The 20,324-nt window shown below is 34.7% G+C and overlaps 1 protein-coding gene across 1 annotated transcript in view; it reads left to right on the top strand.

The window, feature by feature from the left end:
* The window catches only part of LOC145268362 (eIF-2-alpha kinase GCN2-like), a 217,889-nt gene that overhangs the window by 155,258 nt on the left and 42,307 nt on the right, over positions 1 to 20,324 (top strand). The window contains exons 22-26 of the mRNA XM_080123893.1: positions 2,970 to 3,119; positions 11,179 to 11,259; positions 14,822 to 14,944; positions 17,786 to 17,902; positions 20,046 to 20,180. Coding sequence (XP_079980019.1) covers positions 2,970 to 3,119; positions 11,179 to 11,259; positions 14,822 to 14,944; positions 17,786 to 17,902; positions 20,046 to 20,180 — 606 coding nt within the window. The remainder of the gene's footprint in view (positions 1 to 2,969; positions 3,120 to 11,178; positions 11,260 to 14,821; positions 14,945 to 17,785; positions 17,903 to 20,045; positions 20,181 to 20,324) is intronic.

Genomic DNA, 20,324 nt, shown 5'->3' with positions numbered 1-20,324 from the left:
AGACAGGCTCGCAACGTCTCTTCTGAGGGAGAGAGGTTGCAGGGAAGAGAAAAGGGCATCGCCCACTAAACCACGAAGTCTATTTTGTACTCTGTCAAGGCAGGATAGGCTGTTTTTAGCAGCTCCTAATGCTGATTGTCAGTGTGAAATAAAAACAATATATTTTTTATAGATCAGCTGTGTTGTGTTTTACTTTCTGTCAGTCTGTATATATCTTGGACCAGTGATAAAAGTAGATTTAACAATTATATAAACTAGAAAGTGCATTTTTAACAACTGCTCGTAGTGAATACATAATAGAAATAATATATATGAAACAAGAAAATTGATGATGAAAATAAGAATTGAATAAATTACAATATTTATTAATCCCTCAAAAATTCAAACAAAGAAAAATAAAAATTCTTAATCCTAAATCCATAGATTTTCAAAGATATTTAATTTTATCTATTGAGCTTTGTTCAGATGTAAAGATCACTCATCGTTGTAGTTTCATTTATGTGTGTGTGTGTGTGTGTATATATATATATATATATATATATATTTTTTTAATTACATTTTCACCCCAAAGAAGGCATATTGCCACTTTGTTGTAGGGGGCTACTATCAGGGTTACTGTGTGGGGAGTTGGGCAGCAAGATGTTGGTTCACGTTGCACTTGAACTTCTGCATGTCAGTACAGTTGGAGAAGCAGGGACCCGGTAGGAAATTCCAAAGTCTAGCTGTCCTGGGGAAGAAACTACTGGAGTAGAAGGCTCTCTTACATCTAGGGATCTCTACTGTGAAGGGGCGGGATTTAGCTGCTTGTCGGGTTTGTCGGGGGTATTTACATCGAGAGGGCACAAGTGCTTGCAGTTCGTCAGAGCATTCACCATTAAAGTATTTGTAGAACAGGCAGAGAGATGCAACATTTCATCGATGGGACAGAGGCTGAAGTTTAGATGACAGTTCAGGACCTATCAGATTGGCGACTCTCTTTTGAACCTTGTCTAGGAGCGAGAGACTAGTGGTAGATGCACCAACCCAAATATGATAACAATACTCCATACATGGCGAATGGTGGCCTTATAGAGGTATAGGATACTTTCGGGCGTTAGTATCTTTCTAGCACGGTAGAGAGAACATACCTTCTTTACAGCGAGCCTGGCAATACTCTCGATGTAATTGTTTCAACTCATGTTTTTTGAGAGTGTTAGGCCGAGGAGTTTAAAAGATGTACTTTCAGATAAAGAGTCATTGGCCATTGCTATTGGTGGTAGAGAAGGTTTCTTGTAATTATTGAAGGAAACGAGTTTAGTCTTGGCAGCATTGAATGCAACCATCCATTTTTGTCTCCATTTCACTACAGATCGGAGATCATCCTCTAGTGCTTCTGCCATTTCTTTAGATATGTGTTCATTTGTTTTCCTGTCGTGTCTGTTAAAGAGTGTGGTGTCGTCAGCATATATACCCATCTCACAGGCAATTTTGTCAGGGAGGTAATTTATGAATATTAGAAATAACAGAGGTCCAAGGATAGACCCCTGAGGCACTCCCGCATTTATATGATATTGTTTAGATGTACGACCGTCAAGGACAACCTGGATTTTTCTCTTATCTAAGAAAGATTTAATTATATCATGTATTCTTCCAGTGATACCATATGATCTGATTTACCTGAGAAGACCTTCATGCCATACCCTACCCTGCCTTAGATATATCTAGAGCTACCGCTCTACCCCCCCCCCCCCCGCTTTCTCCAGTGACTGGTATATACGTTCTGAGATTACAGTTAGGATGTCTGCTGTTGAACGGGCTTGTCTAAATCCATATTGTCAGAAGTTTAGCATCTGTAAGGTGATGGACTGGAGCTTGGTTTATTATTGTCTCAAATATCTTGGCGAAAAGTGGGAGGAGGCTAATGGGGTGATAATTTACTGGATCAGTTTTTTCACCAGAATTCTTGAAAACTGGTACTACAGAAGCAGTTTTCCAGCAGGCAGGAAAGCAAGATTCATTAAGGCATTTGTTGTAAAGTTTGGAGAGAACTGGAGCTACTTCGGCTGAGCAATTTTTTAATAGCACAGCCGGGATGAGATCAGGTCCACATGCTTTTGCAATGTCAAGATTTTTTATGATAGCATGCACCTGAGCAGGGGTGATATTCAGATCGTTTAGTGTGGCGTCTATCCGCAAAGGAAAGTCAGGAAGGGGGTGGTTGGCAGGGTCCAGTGTATAGTTGGAGGCAAACCGACTGGGAAGCATGTTAGCCTTCTCAGTTGCAGAGCAAACAACCTCATGCTTGTTGGATAGTGGGGGGATTGTTGATTGCCCATTATTTACTACACTGTTGTAGATTTTCCAGAAGTCGTGGGTTCCTAATTTCTGTGCTTTGATACGTTATATATATATATATATATATATATATATATATATATAACTAGTTCATTGTGTTCCTATTGTATTTGTGTTGCATTGATGTTCTAAAGTTACATTTAAATAACAATTTTCCATTATACAGAGTTTCTTTTTGCCTTCTTGCTTTAAAGTTAATTTTTTAAATTGGTGTGAACACTAGGATACTTTAATTAAAAGTCAAATATGAACAGGTAAAATTATAGAGGAATAAAAGGTGAATCAAATGAGGTATAGGTTGTTTAAGCAGAGTTGCATTTAAATTTTTGGCAGCACTATATATATATATTTATATATATATATATATATATATATATATAAATTTATATATTTATCGTATATGTCCATATAATTTGGTGTATTCATATAGTAATTTCAAGGTTATGAAGCAAAAAATGATATCGGTTTTTATACTTATTGCTTTTTTTTTATATTTCAAGCGGGCCTCTGCTTTTGATCACAAAATATAGCAAAATAATTATTTAACTAAATAATAGTAGAATAACGCACATAATTTGAATGTTTTTGCTTTGCTTTTACAAATTTTATTTCTTTTTTATTTTGAATTTTCTTAGGGAACGAAAACCAAACATATTCAAGAAGCATTGGAAAGATTAGGCATTTCTGAACAGAAAATAAATTCTTTATTAAAAATGCTGAAACTTGAAGGAGAATTCGACGAAGTCCGCAAAACCCTGCACTTTATGACAAAATGCAAAGGAGAGGTAAGAATCCCCTTTTGTATTTATTTTTTTATTTTTTATCCAATCTTTGAACAAAAATAAAGCAAAAAAAACTAACATGCTTTATAAGGTGTATTCAGGTCATTATAATATTTATTTACATACTTGTCGGCTTGATATCGCTTCGCAAACATCGGTACTTTAAATACTTGAAACATAAGCAGGGAGAATTGAAAAGTTGGGACTAGTTGATCACATGGAAAGAAAAAGGAACACACTTCCCTTTGTGAAATGAGGTCAAAATAATTGACAGGGATGCAAGGTAGAGTACATGTGCTAAAAAAGGAAATTATATGAAGCAGACCAAGCCTAGAGATTAATTTTTTTACACAGACGAAACCATAGCCATAAAACAGAGATTAACTCACAGAACATGAAAATATCTAGAGCCAGTAACTTTTTCTTTTTTCTTTTCCAAGCAACAGCCAATATGCCTTAGGACTGTCAAAGGACAATTCGACCAAAACGTTGCATAAATGACACTGAAGATGAGGACAATAGTCTGAGCAAAACATTTCATTTATAATTTTTGTTGTAAGCATGAAACAAAATTTTGATGAGTGTTATAGTGGTGGCCATTGAGAGTGCTGGAAATTGGAAGTAAAATTGTTGTCACTCAGACACCAGGTGTTATATTGTGGGTATCAAACAGAAATATGTTGTATTGCCTCATTCGAACGGCACCCAAATTAACATATATTACATTGTCTTATTTGAACGGCACTAACAGACATATGTTACATCGTTGTACCAAATCAACATGTGTTGTTTTAGTGTGTATACATGTCGCTACATGCCTATGGTGTTCTCCACTATCTGAACCATATGTTATCTTTGTGAACTATTTGCATTTGTGATGTGTATATACTTGATCAGGCTATTTACAGCTCTTGATCAGTCTAAGTGTTCTTATGCATGGGTGTGTCAGACATGTATTCGACATACCTTTCTTCGTCCATCTTGGGGATCTGGATCTTTTCTTAACCTAGAACTGGGTGCATAGAAGTCTAGACACCACAACACTAGGTGTATCAAAATTTTTGTAGGAATTTTTGACACCCCTAACACGAAACTGCAAATAAAATATAAAAAAACTCGTAATTTCTCATTTAAAGGTGAGTTGTTTATTTTGTTTATTTTCTTTATACTTCCAAAATAAACTATTAAAATTTTATAAAAAGTAATAGAAATATTTTTTTAAAAATAGTAATGAAATTAATTGAATTTTACGAGTTCAGTATTTTTCAATTTTTAAACTTTAAAAATCTATCAAAATTTTTCTATTGATTCTATTTTTACGATATTTTCAGGGTCAATGTGAAATTTTATGTTCTTTCCAATAAACTGAATATAATATTTTAGACAAACGTTTTTTATTTTAATTCATCCCCCCCATTTTCAAACGTCTATTAAAAAGTAAATAATTTATGTACCAAAGTTTTATATATCACAAATTGAAGATAAAAGATCAATAAATATTCAAATTTAAAACAAAAAAAAAGTAGTGCTTTTTAGAAATTTACCTGTAAAGTCCAAAGTTTAAAACCTTTTAAAAAAAAAAACACGTTGTTTGTCTTTTTTGTTTTGTTTTTAATGAAACCTTGGTCCTTGCTCCTTTAATTGAAAAAAAAATTAGGGCTTGAATTACATTTTTCGAGGAGTTATAAGTTTCGAAATATAGCGGGTGGAATTATTCAATAGTTTTCACAAAATTTCTGACACTGCTACCACAACACATTACTTTGGTTCTTACTTTGGCTAGACGGGTGATCGGAGAGGCTCGATCTAATAAATCGGCCAGTCACACCAAGCCCTAGCACTTACACTCAAAATGCCAATTCCCATAACAAAGAACAAAACTCAAAGGTACTCCAACATTTTTTTCCCACTATCAAAAATAGGAAAATTAAGTGCTTGAAGGCGGAGGCAAGGATCAATCAATTAGAAAGACCAAAACTCAATATTGCATCTGAAGATATGTATTTTTGAGGACATAATGAACATATGAAATAAAAAGTGCTTGAAAACTCCTTATCAAAAGAGTATATCTTCCACAAAACCCTGACAAATGGTCAAGGCGAATGGGTTTCCCCTTTATTATGTCCCATTTTTGGACTCCGAGGTGGGTAGGGAGTGTGGTTGATGAAGAATAAACCCCAAAACACATGGCTAAAAAAAACATACTTTCCCCTCAAAACCCTTAAAAGAAACCATTCCTCTGACTCTGACCTCTCTAGCTCAGATGATGAAAAAAATCCAAAACTAGGAAAACCATATCATCTATATGCAAAGGAAACTTCGCAACATTCCTAGTTATTGAGTTAATAGAAAAGGAAAAGGTTGGAGACTTAACACCTTTTCTAATAGAAACAAAAAGCAAACCAAAAATTTAAAAAAACCAAAGACAGAATCCTACTAGTCAAAATAACTAACTTTAAATCTCTACTTAAAATGAAGAATTTTTGTGAGTATAAGTGCAAAGTCTTTCCCCATGGAAGACTAAACACTTCAAAAGGAGTGATTCCATAACATAGGCCTTCATGCTAACGGAGGCACCTCAAGTCTTGTAAGGAATGACATACCTCAAACTAATTTCTTTGTCAAAACAAATCTCCAAGCAATTACAACTGTCACATTACACAAAACAATCACAATCTTCTCGATATACCCCGCCCTCATGAATCAATAAATGAAAATGAACTAGAAAATTTAATAAAACAGTTAGGTTCACCTTTCAACCTCCTAGGAGACCTAAACTGCCACAGTATGCTATGAGGATGTAAAGTCACAAACTCAAAAGGAAATAAAATTGAACAACAAATTAACAAAAATGACTTATGCTTCCTCAATTAAGAAAATCCCACATACTTAAATCCAAGAAACGGATCAACTAGTGTGATTGATCTTACCATGTGCGATCCATCAAGCTTCTTGGATTACATATCGAGTACTTACGAAGAACTATGCAGAAGTGATCACTACACTATTATAATCAATTACAATAACTCAATCCAAAACCACATACCCAAATGGAGCACAAACAAAACCAACTGGGCTAAATTCAAAGAACTCTGTTTACTACAATTAACAGAACACCAAATCCAAACAATGGAAGAATTTACCAAAGTACTCATAACAATATCAAAAAAATACATACCTAAAAATTCTCCTGATGAAAAAAAACAAACTATGATTCAATTCATAGTTCAGAATGTAAAATGGCTGAAAGACAGTGAAAGGCAGTATTAAGAAAATTAAAAAAACAATCAACAACTTAATAGAATATAAACACTAAAGAGTTAAAACTCAAAAAAACAATTAAAGAATCCAACAATGCTGGCAACAATTTAACAAAATAAATATTGCAGCTTATTTGGAAAATGATTAAATATCTGGAAAATATAATCCTAACAAAAAAAGCAGAAAGTACCCACACACACACAAAAAAAAAAAGATATGGCCAACATACTAGCTAAAACCTTTGGTGAAAATTCATCATCAAATTCTGCCTGAATCATTAAAACTCCTTCTCAAAATTTATAATAAGATATGGGAAACAAAAGATTTCCCAAGTTCATGGAAACAAGCAACAGTAATATGGATGCCCAAATTGGGAAAAGATACATCAAACCCAGAAAACTACAGACCAATAGCTTGCACAAGCTGCCTATGCAAAACATTTGGAAGAATAATCGATTACCATCTCATATGGTATTTAGATAACAAAATAATTTCAAAAACTCAATACAGATATCAAAAAAATTGAGGCTGTATAGACAACATCACTAACCTCGAAAATTACGTCAGAGAAGCTTTCATTAATAAGGAACATGTAACATCTGTTTTTTTTTCAATCGTGAGAAAGTATGCAAAACTACTTGGAAACACATCATAAAAACTCTCCACAACATTGGACTAAGAGGCAGACTACCTGAATTCATAAAAAACTTCTAACAGCTCTTTCCAAGTTGGCATAGACTTTACTTTATCAGACCCACAGAATCAAGAAGGAGTGCCTCAAGGCAGCATATTGTCAACAACTCTCTTCAGCATCAAAATCAACAATATTATAAAAGAACTCTCCCCTGATATACATAACTCCTTATATGTAGATGACTGCTCAATCAGCTGCTGATCAAAATGCATTCACACCATCCAAAAAAAAATCACAACACAATATAAATAAAATTAATAAATGGGCAACAAGAAACGGTTTCAAATTACATTAAAACCAAATGCAATAAAACGCTACAACTCCTACGAGTCATCACCCATACAGATTGAGGAGCCGACAAGAGCACACTAATCAAACTATATAGAGCACTAATCAGATCAAAAATAGATGATGGCAGCTTTATATATTGATCCACCAGAAAGTCATATCTAAAAACTCTTAACCTAATCTTACAGAATGAAGATGAAAAAATTCCATTCGTAAATGAACACTACATAGATGGCTGCTCAATCAGCTACAGATCCAAATGCATTCACATCATCAAAAAAAAAATTACAACACAGCATAAATAAAATTAATAAATGAGCAACAAGAAATGGTTTCAAATTTTTCAAAACTAAAACAAAATGTATCTATTGCTGTAACTAACACAAACTCCACCCTGACCCAACCTTACAGATCGAAGGTGAAAAAATTCCATTCGTAAATGAACACTAGCACCTAGGAATCATTTTTGACCAAAAATGAAACTTTATTCCACACATCAATTACATTAAAACCAAATGTAATAAAGCATTACATTTCCTACGAGTCATCGGCCATACAGCTTTATATATCAATCCACCAGAAAATTATATTTAAAAACCTTCAACACGATATGCCACCCCAGACTAAGATTAGCACTGGAAGCATTTCAAACCTTCCCTGTAGAAAGACTATATGCAGAAGCGCTTGAAACCCCTCCAACGCTTAGAAACCGAAACCTTGGTCTAAAGTACTACACAAAACTAACAGCCCACCCCACAAACCCAGCACACAATAGCACTTTAAACCCAAATCGTAAACACCTTTTCAACCAAAAAGAAAATGCAATCAAAACTTTTGAACTCAGAATAAAACTCATCTCTAAAGAAGCAAATCTACCCCTAACCAAATGAAACTATCCTATTCAAAACCCCTCCCTGGAAAAGCGTAACCCCCAACATCGATCTAAGTTTAAGTAAACATGAAAAGCAACATACCCATCCAATAATTTATCATGATGATCTCAATAAAATCACGGAAATGTATCCAAACCACACACCTATCTATACGGATGGGCCTAAACAAAACGCAACAGCCAGTGCAGCAACACTCAACAAATCAACCAAAAAACAAACAAACCTTCCAAAAGAAATATCAATTTTCAGTGCCGAAATACATGCTCTAATCCTAACTCTCAGTCTAGCCTCCAATAACAAAGAATCCAAATTTATAATTCTTTCAAACTCCCAATCTACTTTAAAAGCTATCAAAAATAAAAAGATGGACAACCCCCTAATCAAAAAATTACTCCACAAATTAACAGAATCAAATAATAAAAAAGAAATTATTATTCTAGTATCAAAGGTAACGAATTAGCAGATTCAACAGCAAAAACTGCCTTAAATCTTCCAATTGATTCAAATTTTAAAATTCCATACATAGATCTCAAAAGACATATCAACATATACACAACAGAGAAATGGTAAACTAACTGGAATGAATATCCTAACAACAAACTTCATGAAATAATGCCGAAAATTAAAAAATAAAATACAAAAATAAACAGAAAAGAAGTCAAACTAACAAAAATAAAAATAGGTCATGCACATTTAACCCACTCATATCTCCTAAAAAAAAAAGAAAAAAAAGAAGCCAACCCATCTGTTTATCTTGTCAAACACCATTCACAATAAAACATACTAATGAATGCACTGATTTTGTAACAACAAGGAATAATTTCTACAAAGAAAAAAATATTAAGGATTTATTGATTAAAAACAATTCCCAATCTTTCATACATATACAACAAATGTTGGCTGATGGTCTACTTGTGTGGCATGGTGACAAAAATGGATGGTTACATTCAATGCTTCCAAGACTAAACTTGTTTCCTTTAATAACAAGAAACCTGCTCAACCACTGATACAGTACCTAAAAGTACTTCCTTCAAACTTCTTGGCTTAACATTCACAGGAAACATGAGTTGGAACATATATTGAGGACATTGCTAAGGCTGCTGCAAAGGTGGACTCTCTCTACCATGCTAGAAAGTTACTTACGCCTGAGAGTATCCTGTATCTCTACAAGGCCACCATTCACCCATATATGGAGTATTGTTGCCACATTTGGGCTCGTGCATCTGCTACTAATCTCTCCCTCTTAGACAGAGTTCAAAAGAGTCGCCAACGTAATAGGTCCCGCACTACAAGCTAGGCTTCAACCTCTGTCCCATCGACGAAATGTTGCATCCTTCTGTTTTAAAAGTATTTTAATGGTGTGTGCCCCCTCGACAGAAATACACCCAACAAATCCGACAAGCAGCAAAATCCCACCCCTACACAGAAATCCCTAGATGTAAGAAAACCTTTTACTCTAATAGTTTCTTCTCTAGGACTGCTAGACTTTGAAATTCCCATCGGGATCATTGCTTCATTGACTGTACTGATATGCAAAAGTTTAAGTGTAATGTGAACAGACATCTTGCTGCTCAACTTCCAGTAATCCGAAGTATCCAAGTTATCAATTTACATCTCAAAAATTCTGAAACAAAGAAATATATTCATGATGAGCTCAGAGTAAGATTAAATCTGCAGAGTGTAAGGATTGTACAGAACAGGAAACTTCAATGGTATGGTCACATTATGGCATAATCCTATTGACACACCAATTCTCATCAGATCACTGAAGTTAAGCAATGTTAAGTCTGATCAGTGAACAATTTGGGAATACCAGGCGCTGTATGTAGGAGGACATCGCCTGATCAGAAAAAAACAAAATATCCACTCTCCATCAAACTACTTTCTTACCCCCTCGATTTGATAAAATAAAAAATAAAACCCTTAAACATTTTGGCCATGTCAAATGATCAACCACAAGTTATGTTAGAAGGCAAAAGAGGCAGAGGAAAGCCAAAGAGAAGAAAATATTTTTGCTAGGACATCTCTCACCAGTTGGGCGTTCATAAACCAACTTGCCCTGGATTGGAAGGAATCGAGAAAAATAAGTCATGAATTTGCAATCTGTACCAAGTGGAAGACACGACCTATAATGATGTCATCACCTCTGACAGGGATATACATATGACTGGGGGCCGCTTGTGAACTTGATATCCTCACAAAACTTCTTCCTTTGAAAGAAGTTGGTTCAAACCACCTAAAGTGAATGCTGCTGGCTTTTGGCATTGGAAGAATGTATGAGAGTTATTGGGTTAGCAGTGTCATGTTTTTCTCACATGTTATTTCCCAGCTATTTCAACTGTTCTACATCTACAAAGGTTGTTCTAAAAGTAAGGCTTCCTATTTTTTTTTTTATCTCAAAACTAAAATGTTGAAGAGCCACGAAGACTGGAGTAGTACCATTTAAACGAGCAATCTTTTGTGCTCCAGAACTTATTTTTCTGAATCATCATTCACAATGCACTTTTGCCAGTCTCTTTTGATCCTTCGGTTGTAAAAGTCCAGAAGTGCTTTCACCACTCTCACCACTCTGAAATTAATGAACCCATCTCCTAACTGTACTGACATCAACCGCATCGGCTTTGTAAACATTTAACAAGCACTGGTGAATGCTGATTGGTTCAATTTTTTCTGCATTCAATTATGCATCTTTGCTTCTGATGCAGGTCCATGACAGGAGTTGCTTTCTTAGTCTCACACCATCTATATATGCAACAGAGAGATGGAACATTCAGGTTATGGATGCATAAGTTTAGTTTTCATAACAATGCGATTTGTAATCCACTCCGATCGATTTAGACAGAAAAAAATAGGAGACATTACTTTTGGAAGGTTTGTTATACTAGTCCAAGCAATCCTGTTATTTCTTTTTTGTTTTTCTTTCCAGGTTCAAGTAAAGTTAAAACAGGGGTTTAAAGAACTCACGGACATTTTACACCATTGTCATATTCTTGAAATAAAAATACCAGTAAGTATTATTTAAGTATTTATTTTCTCTTTTTTATGTCTGCAAAATTGTTTTATTGTCTCTTAAATAATTTCGCATCAAATCAGATCTTCATGAAATGTCTCTTCTCCATGTCTAATGAATACATAATTTCTGGCACCTGGAGATCTATTTTATCTACCCTATGAAAGCAGACTCAAAAAACTTAACATTTTCTTCTGCAATCTGATTTTGGCTTTATAATCTTAACAGTGGGTATTATGATAAACCTAAAAACCTATAATTCACTCCTGCATCAGAAACATGTCTACACAAACACTAAAAGAAACTCCCCCCCTCGCAACTTTGATTCGATCGAAGGAGAGCTGCTTTCTCAATCAGAAATTTTGAACCTTGGAATAAACTTCCAAGAGAGGTAATAAATGCGTCCGCAACGCAGCAATGTCTAACCTTCACTCCTGATCTGAAATGGAGCACATGCATCAAATTCGTTGCCAAGGTTACAGATATTTTACTGCTGATGCAATGCTCAAAGCGCCCTATCCAGTCTTGACAGAGTTCAAACCGGTTTCGTAATCTAGTAGGTGATGCCCTTTTCTCTTCTCTGCAACCTCTTTCCCACAGAAGAGATGTTGTGAGCCTGTCTCTGCTTTATTGTTATTTTCATAGCAAGTGATGTACCTTCACAAGGCCACCATTCGCCCATGTATGGAGTACTGTTGTCACATTTGGGCTGGTGCATCTGCTACTAGTCTCTCACTCCTGGACAGGGTTCAAAAAAGAGTTGCCATCCTGATAGGTCCTGAACTGTCATCTAAGTTTCAACCTCTGTCCCATCGATGAAAAGTTGCATCCTTCTGCCTGTTTTACAAGTATTTTAATGGTGGATGCTCTAACGAACTACAAGCCCTTGTAACCTCTCGATGTAAATACCACCGACAAACCCGACAAGCAGCAAAGTCCCACCCCTTCACAGTAGAGATCCTGAAATGTAAGAAACAATTCTACTCTAATAGCTTCTTCCCCAGAACTGCTAGATTTTGGAATTTCCTTCCAGGTTCCTGCTTCTCCAACTGTACTGACATGCAGAAGTTCAAATGTAACGTGAACCGACATCTTTGCTCTCATCTCCCTACATAGTACCCCTGCAACTTATGCCTATGATAGTAGCCCTTACATCAAACTGGCAATGTGCCTTGTTTGGGGTGAAAATGTAATAAAAATAAAAAAATAAAAAAAAGTATTTGACTGAGCTCCAATCTATGCTCCCCCCCCCACCACATCCGTCAATCTTTCAAAAAAAAAATACGATCAAAAAATTATCTCGCTCTCTATCTGTGCATAAATCTAAATGTGGATTTCATCAACAAAGTTTCTTTCCTAGAACTGCCCATCTATGGAACTCTGTTCCAGTGTTCTGCTTTCCTATTGACAACATTGTCATCTTCAAGTTCAACGTAAATAAGTTCTCATGAACTTTCCACATAAATCTAATTGTACCAAATTTTCACCACAATCGATTACTACGCTACTGTCTCAATGACTAAAATATACACATTAACCCTCATCCTAGAGTGGCATCCGGGTCTTGATATGTGGTAATTCCTTTGTAAAAAAAAAAAAAAAAAAAATTCAAAGCGAATCTAAACAGATGCTGGGCTACTGTGTCCTCTTCTCTATAAATTTTTATCACCTTTTCCCTGCAATTGAAACGTGATTATTTATTTTTTGCAAAATTTATTGAATTGAATTGTTGAATTAATACAGAAGAGAGTTGTCTAACCATTATGAATAACAATCATCATAATCATTATTATGGTTTTTAATGAACCCTCCCTAGATTTTCTCCCACTTTGTTGGCTAGGTGTGGCCCAGTTAACTGTCACAGTCATCTCTCGATCAGGCTCTCTGAAGATATTGGCCTCCTAAGAGAAAATGCTCCTAACATTGATGCTTTTTGTTTTTCTATCCCCTTTTACAAAACTTTGTTCTGCAAAATCAAAAACAAAAGCAAGAGCCCATCTTTTCCCTCCTTTTCCTCCCCCCCCACCCCCCGATTCTGTTTTCTCTTTACAAAGCAACCAAACCAAACCAAATAAATAAATATTTGAAGATATAAAAAAAACTTTAAACAAAATTTTTCTTCAAAATTAAATAACCTGAAAAGGGTTGATATGTCGTAAAACGAAGCAATCAAACCACCAGGTTTTGACTTTTCCATTTCCACGAGGTTCATTCTGTCTCTGTCTATCCATCTTTTGTTCATATATCTTGAAAGGTGACCTGCTTATCTATGTTTGGCTGTTACTATGGTCATTTATGCCAGTTTGCTGTCTGATCCAGGTGTTTTTTTCTATTACTGAATAACTTGTATTATTCCTATTTATATTTTCTTTTTTACATTTTGTACTGTCTACGTCAACATGGCTGAGACTGAAATGTTCAAAATCCATTCAAACATTCACAGGCAATAGGAATTACAATAAGAAGATGCTGCTATGTGTGCTTCAAAGAAAGACTTCCTATGCAATGCTAGAAAAATTTTCACACCTGCCAGTATCACCATTTGCTTGTGCATGAAGAATTGTTTCACCAACTACTAGCCATTCACTCTTGCACAAGATGCACAAAAAAACAGTCTCTAACTCAATGTCATGCATTGCCTGCCACACTCCAGTCTCTATCACATTGCTACAGAGTTATATCCCTGTGCTTATTTTAAAAGTACTTTAATGGAAAAACTTAGATTGGATAAACATAGTACACTTGTGGCGTATTAATATAAAAACTCCTGACTTACTTGACTAGATGCAAAATACTCTCCTCTCACCATAGGCGTCCCTAGATGCTGGAAGATTCTTTACTCTAATAGCTTCTTCCAATGTTGAGCCTGCTGTGTTATCCTCACTAAATCAGCGTATTGTTGCATGCTTATCTAACGACATATGTTAATTTGGTGCTGCGACCAGGATCCAATTCAACTAAGCTTAACTCAGCTTACTCAAACTGGAGAACCTGACACATTACGTCTGGTCCCCGCTTCATACTTCTGGTGCAAACTGACTGGTCAGTAAAATTTGACACCTGTCAAAACATACCATGATTCAAATTCTCTGCTGTTTACTCCACTAGATAGATAGATAATTATATAGACAAATATATATATAGAGAGAGATAAAGAGATAGATAAATAAACGGATAATTAACTGCTTCTGACTATTATCTAACAAACCGTGCCTTTAAATGATCCAAATTCTATCCAATCTCCACCTTTAATGATCACTATACTACCACCTTACATTCATTAACTCTTATCCTCAAGTGGCCTTTGGGCCTTGATATGTGGTGATTCCCTTGTAAATAAAAAAAAAAACTTCTTTATTTTAACAAAAACTTTAAATATAAATTTTAACAGAAAATTAGAATCACATTTACATTAGATAAAGTGGTAGCCATTTCAAAAGTCTATCATAAGTTTATTTGGAATCAGTTGCCTTTTTTTGCCTTTTAATTTTTTTTTCCATTTCTAAAGCAAATAATTTTACTTTTGATATTGCTAAAGAACATTTTTGTTATTTTTCAGATAAAAATTAAACTAGGATTTCTTCGTGATGTTAATCAGTATTCTGGAATGTTCTTTGAAGTTCACTCCTTCATTAAACGGATACCTGATATACTTGCTGCCGGAGGAAGATTTGATAAACTTGTAAGTCGTCATCCTCCTCCTTCTCCCCTCTCCTCCTCCCTTCTTTGTTTGCCTATTTTTCTTTGTTCTCTTTTTTTTGATGTTATTATTGTTCCTTTTTGTTTTTGTTCTTTTGTTGATCAACTCGTGAGAAGTCGTGACAGTGGTCCCCCAAATACATGGCTAGAAATCTAACAATCGTCAAAGGTCACAATCTTACTTCTCAACTCTGGCTGTTTTTAATCAGCCTATCTTCTCCATTTACATGTGCGTGGCGAGATTTTGCGAGACCACAGCTTATAAAACCAGAGGCATCATCTTTAATCTCTCTCTCTTTATCGCCTGACTTCACCTGTGGTAAGACTTCTGTTTTCCTTAACATGCCCCCCCTGATCTCTAGATCACATTTCGTACTCCCTCATCCACTGTGGTGGTCGTCTTTCCCTACTTGGCCTCTTGCTGCACATCGCTTTCCATTGTTTCACTTTCAACTGATGTCAAGAATATCTTTGTACCACATCTACTGCAATGTTGTTGCTTGCATTACTCGCGGTCATGTGTCCTCTGCTCCACTGTGTAGTATAGTGCGTCCCTGGGGGCTTCACCCATACTTCATCCCCGAGTTTGATGGTTTCTCTTCTCTCTTGCACTTGTCCCAATCTAGGCCACATATTGTACAAGTAGACAGATTTTAGATCAACCAACATTGTCACACTCACATCATTCATTTTCCTTCATTCTCTACATCTACAGCATCACCCCTTTTTTGTTTTATTTTACTTCAGTCAGAGTTCTCAGAAATCAAGGGGCCCACGACCTGGGACTAACACGTGAAGTCTATATGAGATACATAGATATTCGAATGTTCCATTAAAGTTCTTTATCTCTCAAGCACTGAGTTAGTAAAGAAATGAGAACATAATTTTCTTCTCCCCAATTAACCATTTTTATGTGTTGTAGTATATCTTTAATGTTGGTCTCTTGGTCTTACTGGATTCCAGGACAAGAATTTATCTAGTCTGGTGGAGTATCCAGCTTCGTGCTATTACTTGAAGTAATATCACTTGGAGAAGGTGCACCATTCCTCGGAAAAGCTATGGGTTAGCCGTAGTGAGGAGATCTTATTAGGGCAGCGAATACTATGTGATTTTGAATATTTGGTCAGGGTTTACTTCTATGGAAAAAGTATCCTCACACCAGATTGTTCTGACAAACCCCTGTACAGAGAGACCTTAGGACAGTGTCTAGTAGGCATTCAAGTTCAGTAATTTAATGTTATAGAAGTAACAAGTGTTCAATTAATGTAATATATATATATATATATATATATATTACATTAAATAGACACCATACATTAGCTGGCAATATCACTTGGAGAAGGTGCACCATTCCTCAGAATAATTGTGGAGTGGGCGTAGTTAGATCTTATTTGGGCTGTGAATACTATGTGATTTTGAATATTTGGTCAGGGTTTACTTCTATGGAAAAAGTATCCTCATGCCAGATTGTTCTAACAAACCCCTGTACAGAGAGACCTTAGACACTCGAGAATAGTGTCTAGTAGGCATATGGCACTTAACATATCGGTTCAACAATCAGAAATCCAGAACTGGTTTGACCTTTTCGTTTGTTGATCAATTCGTGAGAAGTCGTGACAAGTCTCCCAAACACAAGGCTAGAAATCCAACAAAGGTCAAAGGTCACACTTCTACTTCTCAACTCTGGTTGCTTTTATACAGCGTATCTTCCCCATTTGCATGTGTACGACAAGATTTCACAAGACCACAGCTTATAAAACCACAGCACCATCTTTAATCTCTCTCTTGTTATCGCCTGACCTCGCCTGATATACACGTAGTAAGACTCCTGTTTTCCTTAATTTAAGACAAGTTTTCTTTTTCTTTTCTTTTTTCTTCTTTTAAATTCTTATTTTCTTTACAATATCAGACTTCTTGTTCTTGGCCTTTTGGTCAAGATCAAAGTGTAGTATCTGTTCTTCAGATGCTGCACTTCCATTTCTTGTTCTCTTTCGGTGGAGGAGAAATCCTGACTGAGACTGAGACAATTTTTATTTTTGTACCTTTTCTCCACGTTAAAAAACGACCCTGGTGTCTAACTCTGCTCCGTGGGGAGGCATAGTAAATAGGTACAATATCAGACTTCATTCACTGTCTCTACAGTATTCTATCATTCGCAGAGAGGTGAAATAATTGTGGGTATACCGAGTTTATAAAAATCAGTTCTAGAGTGCAAAACTTAGAAGCAATCTAGAATAATTTTGAAGTATCATCTTGTTAATGAACTATTAATATCTAATTCTTACTAAAAAGTGATGTTTTTATATTAAAAAAAATTAACACAAGAAAAGTAATTAATTTTTATTTAAAATTAGCTGTACATTGTTTTATTTTCGGTGAGATAATTCATTTATGCAGTTATATTTTTTGTTTTTCCCTAAATGAATTTAATAAAAAAAATATTTTCCTAGTTATTAATTTTTAAATTTTAGTTTTTTTTTTTTCACTTTTTACTGGTGCTACTAAATCAGGTAGTCAGAAGATATTGACTTAAAACACACCAAACGTTTGTGTTCTTTTCCGTTTCAAAACTGAATCATATTCTGCAAAGTCAAAAAACAATGGGTTCTTTTTTTTGAAAAAAGAAGTTAAACAAAAACTTCTTTTTTTTTTAAGTTCAATAGATTTTTTTTGTAAAAAGAAGTTTGACAGAAGTTTTTTTTTTTTTTTTAAATAAGAAGTTTGAAGGAATTAAAAAAAAAAAAAAAACTCTTATAATTTGTTAATATAAGTTAAACAAAAAAATCCCTAAATTCATTGCCAAACATTTTTATTCATGTTTCAGATGTCTGATTATATAGTTCCTCTCTACACAAAACGAATCACACCCACCTCCACACCTTGTGCTGTTGGTGTCAGTATTTCCCTAGACTTGATTGTTTCAATATTGAATAGAGAAAAGGTAAGTTTTTTTTTAAATTTATTTATTTATTCATTTTTTATTATATTATCATTCATATTTCATGGAATTTAATACAGAATGTATATTTTTAATTTTGATGACAAACAAATTTTGGTGAACGATGAGTCTGAAGGGTTAAACAGTTTCTTCAAAAATTCAAATAAAATTAGTGTATAGGAAATAATATATATAATTTAAAAAAAAAAAAGGACATTAAGAACATTTTGGAGTTAAAATCAGTTGGTATTATATAGGTATAGAAAAAAAGATGTTTTGATACTTTTTCCTTCTTGAGCTATAAAAAAATGAGTATGATGGCATGAGTCCTACAGAAACAATGAGTACTGAAATGGATTGTTAGCAATGAGTACTGAAATAAAGTAAATTAAAGAAATAATTCACAAAATTAACTAAAAATATTTCTTTCGCAAGCTTTTTTTTAAAATATTTTTATAAATAATTTAAAATTGCTTTCTGGAAATTATTAAAATTGCTTTTTTGAATAATAAAAATGCTTGGATCATTTTGGTTGATCTTAGCTTTGTTTTTACATAATAAGTCAATAATACAGTTTGTAATAAAAATTTCAGATCAAAGCGAAAAATAAGTGAATGAATAAATAAATAAATAAATTAAAAAAAAAAACTATCAATAGGAAAATGAAGTCGCCACCAGAAAAAGAAAACAACTATAAAAACCTAAGATAGGGAAGTATCTGCCAAACAAAATATCATGAAACTGCTTCCCATCTGATTATAACATGATCATCTTCAAGTCTAATATGAACAAATACTTATCGAGCCATTCTTTTGAATAATTACTTCCTCTTAAGTAATCTTTTATCTCTCCCACCCATTGTTATCACAAACGATTATTTCTCGACCGACTACAACATGGCCGTCTTCAAGTCTAATGTAAACAAATATTTGTTGATCCATCCGTTTCGATAATCAATTCCTCTTGATGATGATGATGAAATAACAGATGAGAGTGCTTGTATCAGTAGATGTAGAAGAGTTAATGTACAAGGTGTCTTCAATAAGTTTCCAGACTTTTTTTGTACAGGCATTTAAAATTGCTGTAGACTCTTGAAAATTCAATATGTTATTCCTATACATCTTATGAGATGACTGAGCAATTTTTATGATTTCACGTACAAATGAACAGCTACAGCAGGAATTGGAATACACCCTACTAAAGCCTTATTGTCACAGCTGGTGAATTTCAAAAATGCAATCTGGATGTGAGGACACTTTAGAATAAGGATATGCAATAAAATTCTGTTTTAAACTTGGAAAACATGCTACAGAAACGTATGGAATGCTTCAGACTGCTTTTGGATCATCTTGCATGAATCAAGTATCAGTTTTTGAGCGACATAAGAGATTCAAGGAAGACAGTGAGTCTGTGAGGGAGGATGAGAGGTTTGGGAAGAGTAAAGAAGTCAGAACATCAAAGTTGATTGGTCAAATAAAAAAATTCATGGATAAAGACCGTCCTGTGCATATAGACAATAAGTGCACAGTTTGATTTCAGTGTGGGAACTGTAACACACAATTATTCTCAAAGAACTGAAGATGCAAAAGATTTGCGCAAATGCACCAGTCGACAACTCCATCCTTGTCACATTTGACCAAGACCAGTTCTTCATCCTCTGTATAAGCCAGACCTTCCTTTCTGTGACTTTTGCTTACTCCCTAAGCTCAAGGAAAACCTTAGCAGCTATCGTTATGAGACTATTGAGGAGATGAAAAAGACTGTGAGATGGTCATTGACGCACTCACACAAGAGGACTTCCATGATGCCTTCCAGAAGTTGTTGGAATAGTACGAGTGCATTGCAGCCGGAGGAGATTACTTCGAAGTTGACTAGAGTTTTGTGTGCCATCAATAAAACTGCCCATGAAGTCTTGAAACTTATTGGAGGTACCTCACAGCAAGTTCAATTCAAGAAAGACAAGGAAACATGGATGAAAGTGATAAAAATGAACTTGAGAAAAAGAGGGATAAATAAAGACTTTGCCAGAGATAGGTTAGCTTTTATATCAATTTATTTTTTTAAGCCGTCTAACACTTGTCGGCTTGTGAAACGGACATTAAATTGATGATGATGATGATTTCTAAAACTCTGCTCCCATTTTCAGGAAGAAGTTGTTAAAAGATGTGATTTCATGGTATGTAACCACCCAGACAAATATTCCACAAAGGCATTATTAAAAACTGCGCTGTCTTCATGGAAGAAGAAACAAAGTACGACACTCCTATACGATCATGTACAGGTAAGCTTCAGTCTCTAAACACTTTCCATTTCTCCCTCGTCTTCCTACAACCACTATGAATAATTTTCCTTTCTTCCTTTTTCTATATAAAACTAAATGTCATAAACAAAGTTTCTTTCCAAGAATTTGGCACCTATAGAACAC

The sequence above is a fragment of the Euprymna scolopes genome, chromosome 43 (assembly GCF_053919585.1).
Source record: "Euprymna scolopes isolate OS-2025 chromosome 43, ASM5391958v1, whole genome shotgun sequence".
In the NCBI taxonomy this organism is placed as follows: Eukaryota; Metazoa; Mollusca; class Cephalopoda; order Sepiida; family Sepiolidae; genus Euprymna; species Euprymna scolopes.
Note: the sequence above shows the minus strand (reverse complement) of the source record. Positions and strands in the feature narration are given on the sequence as shown.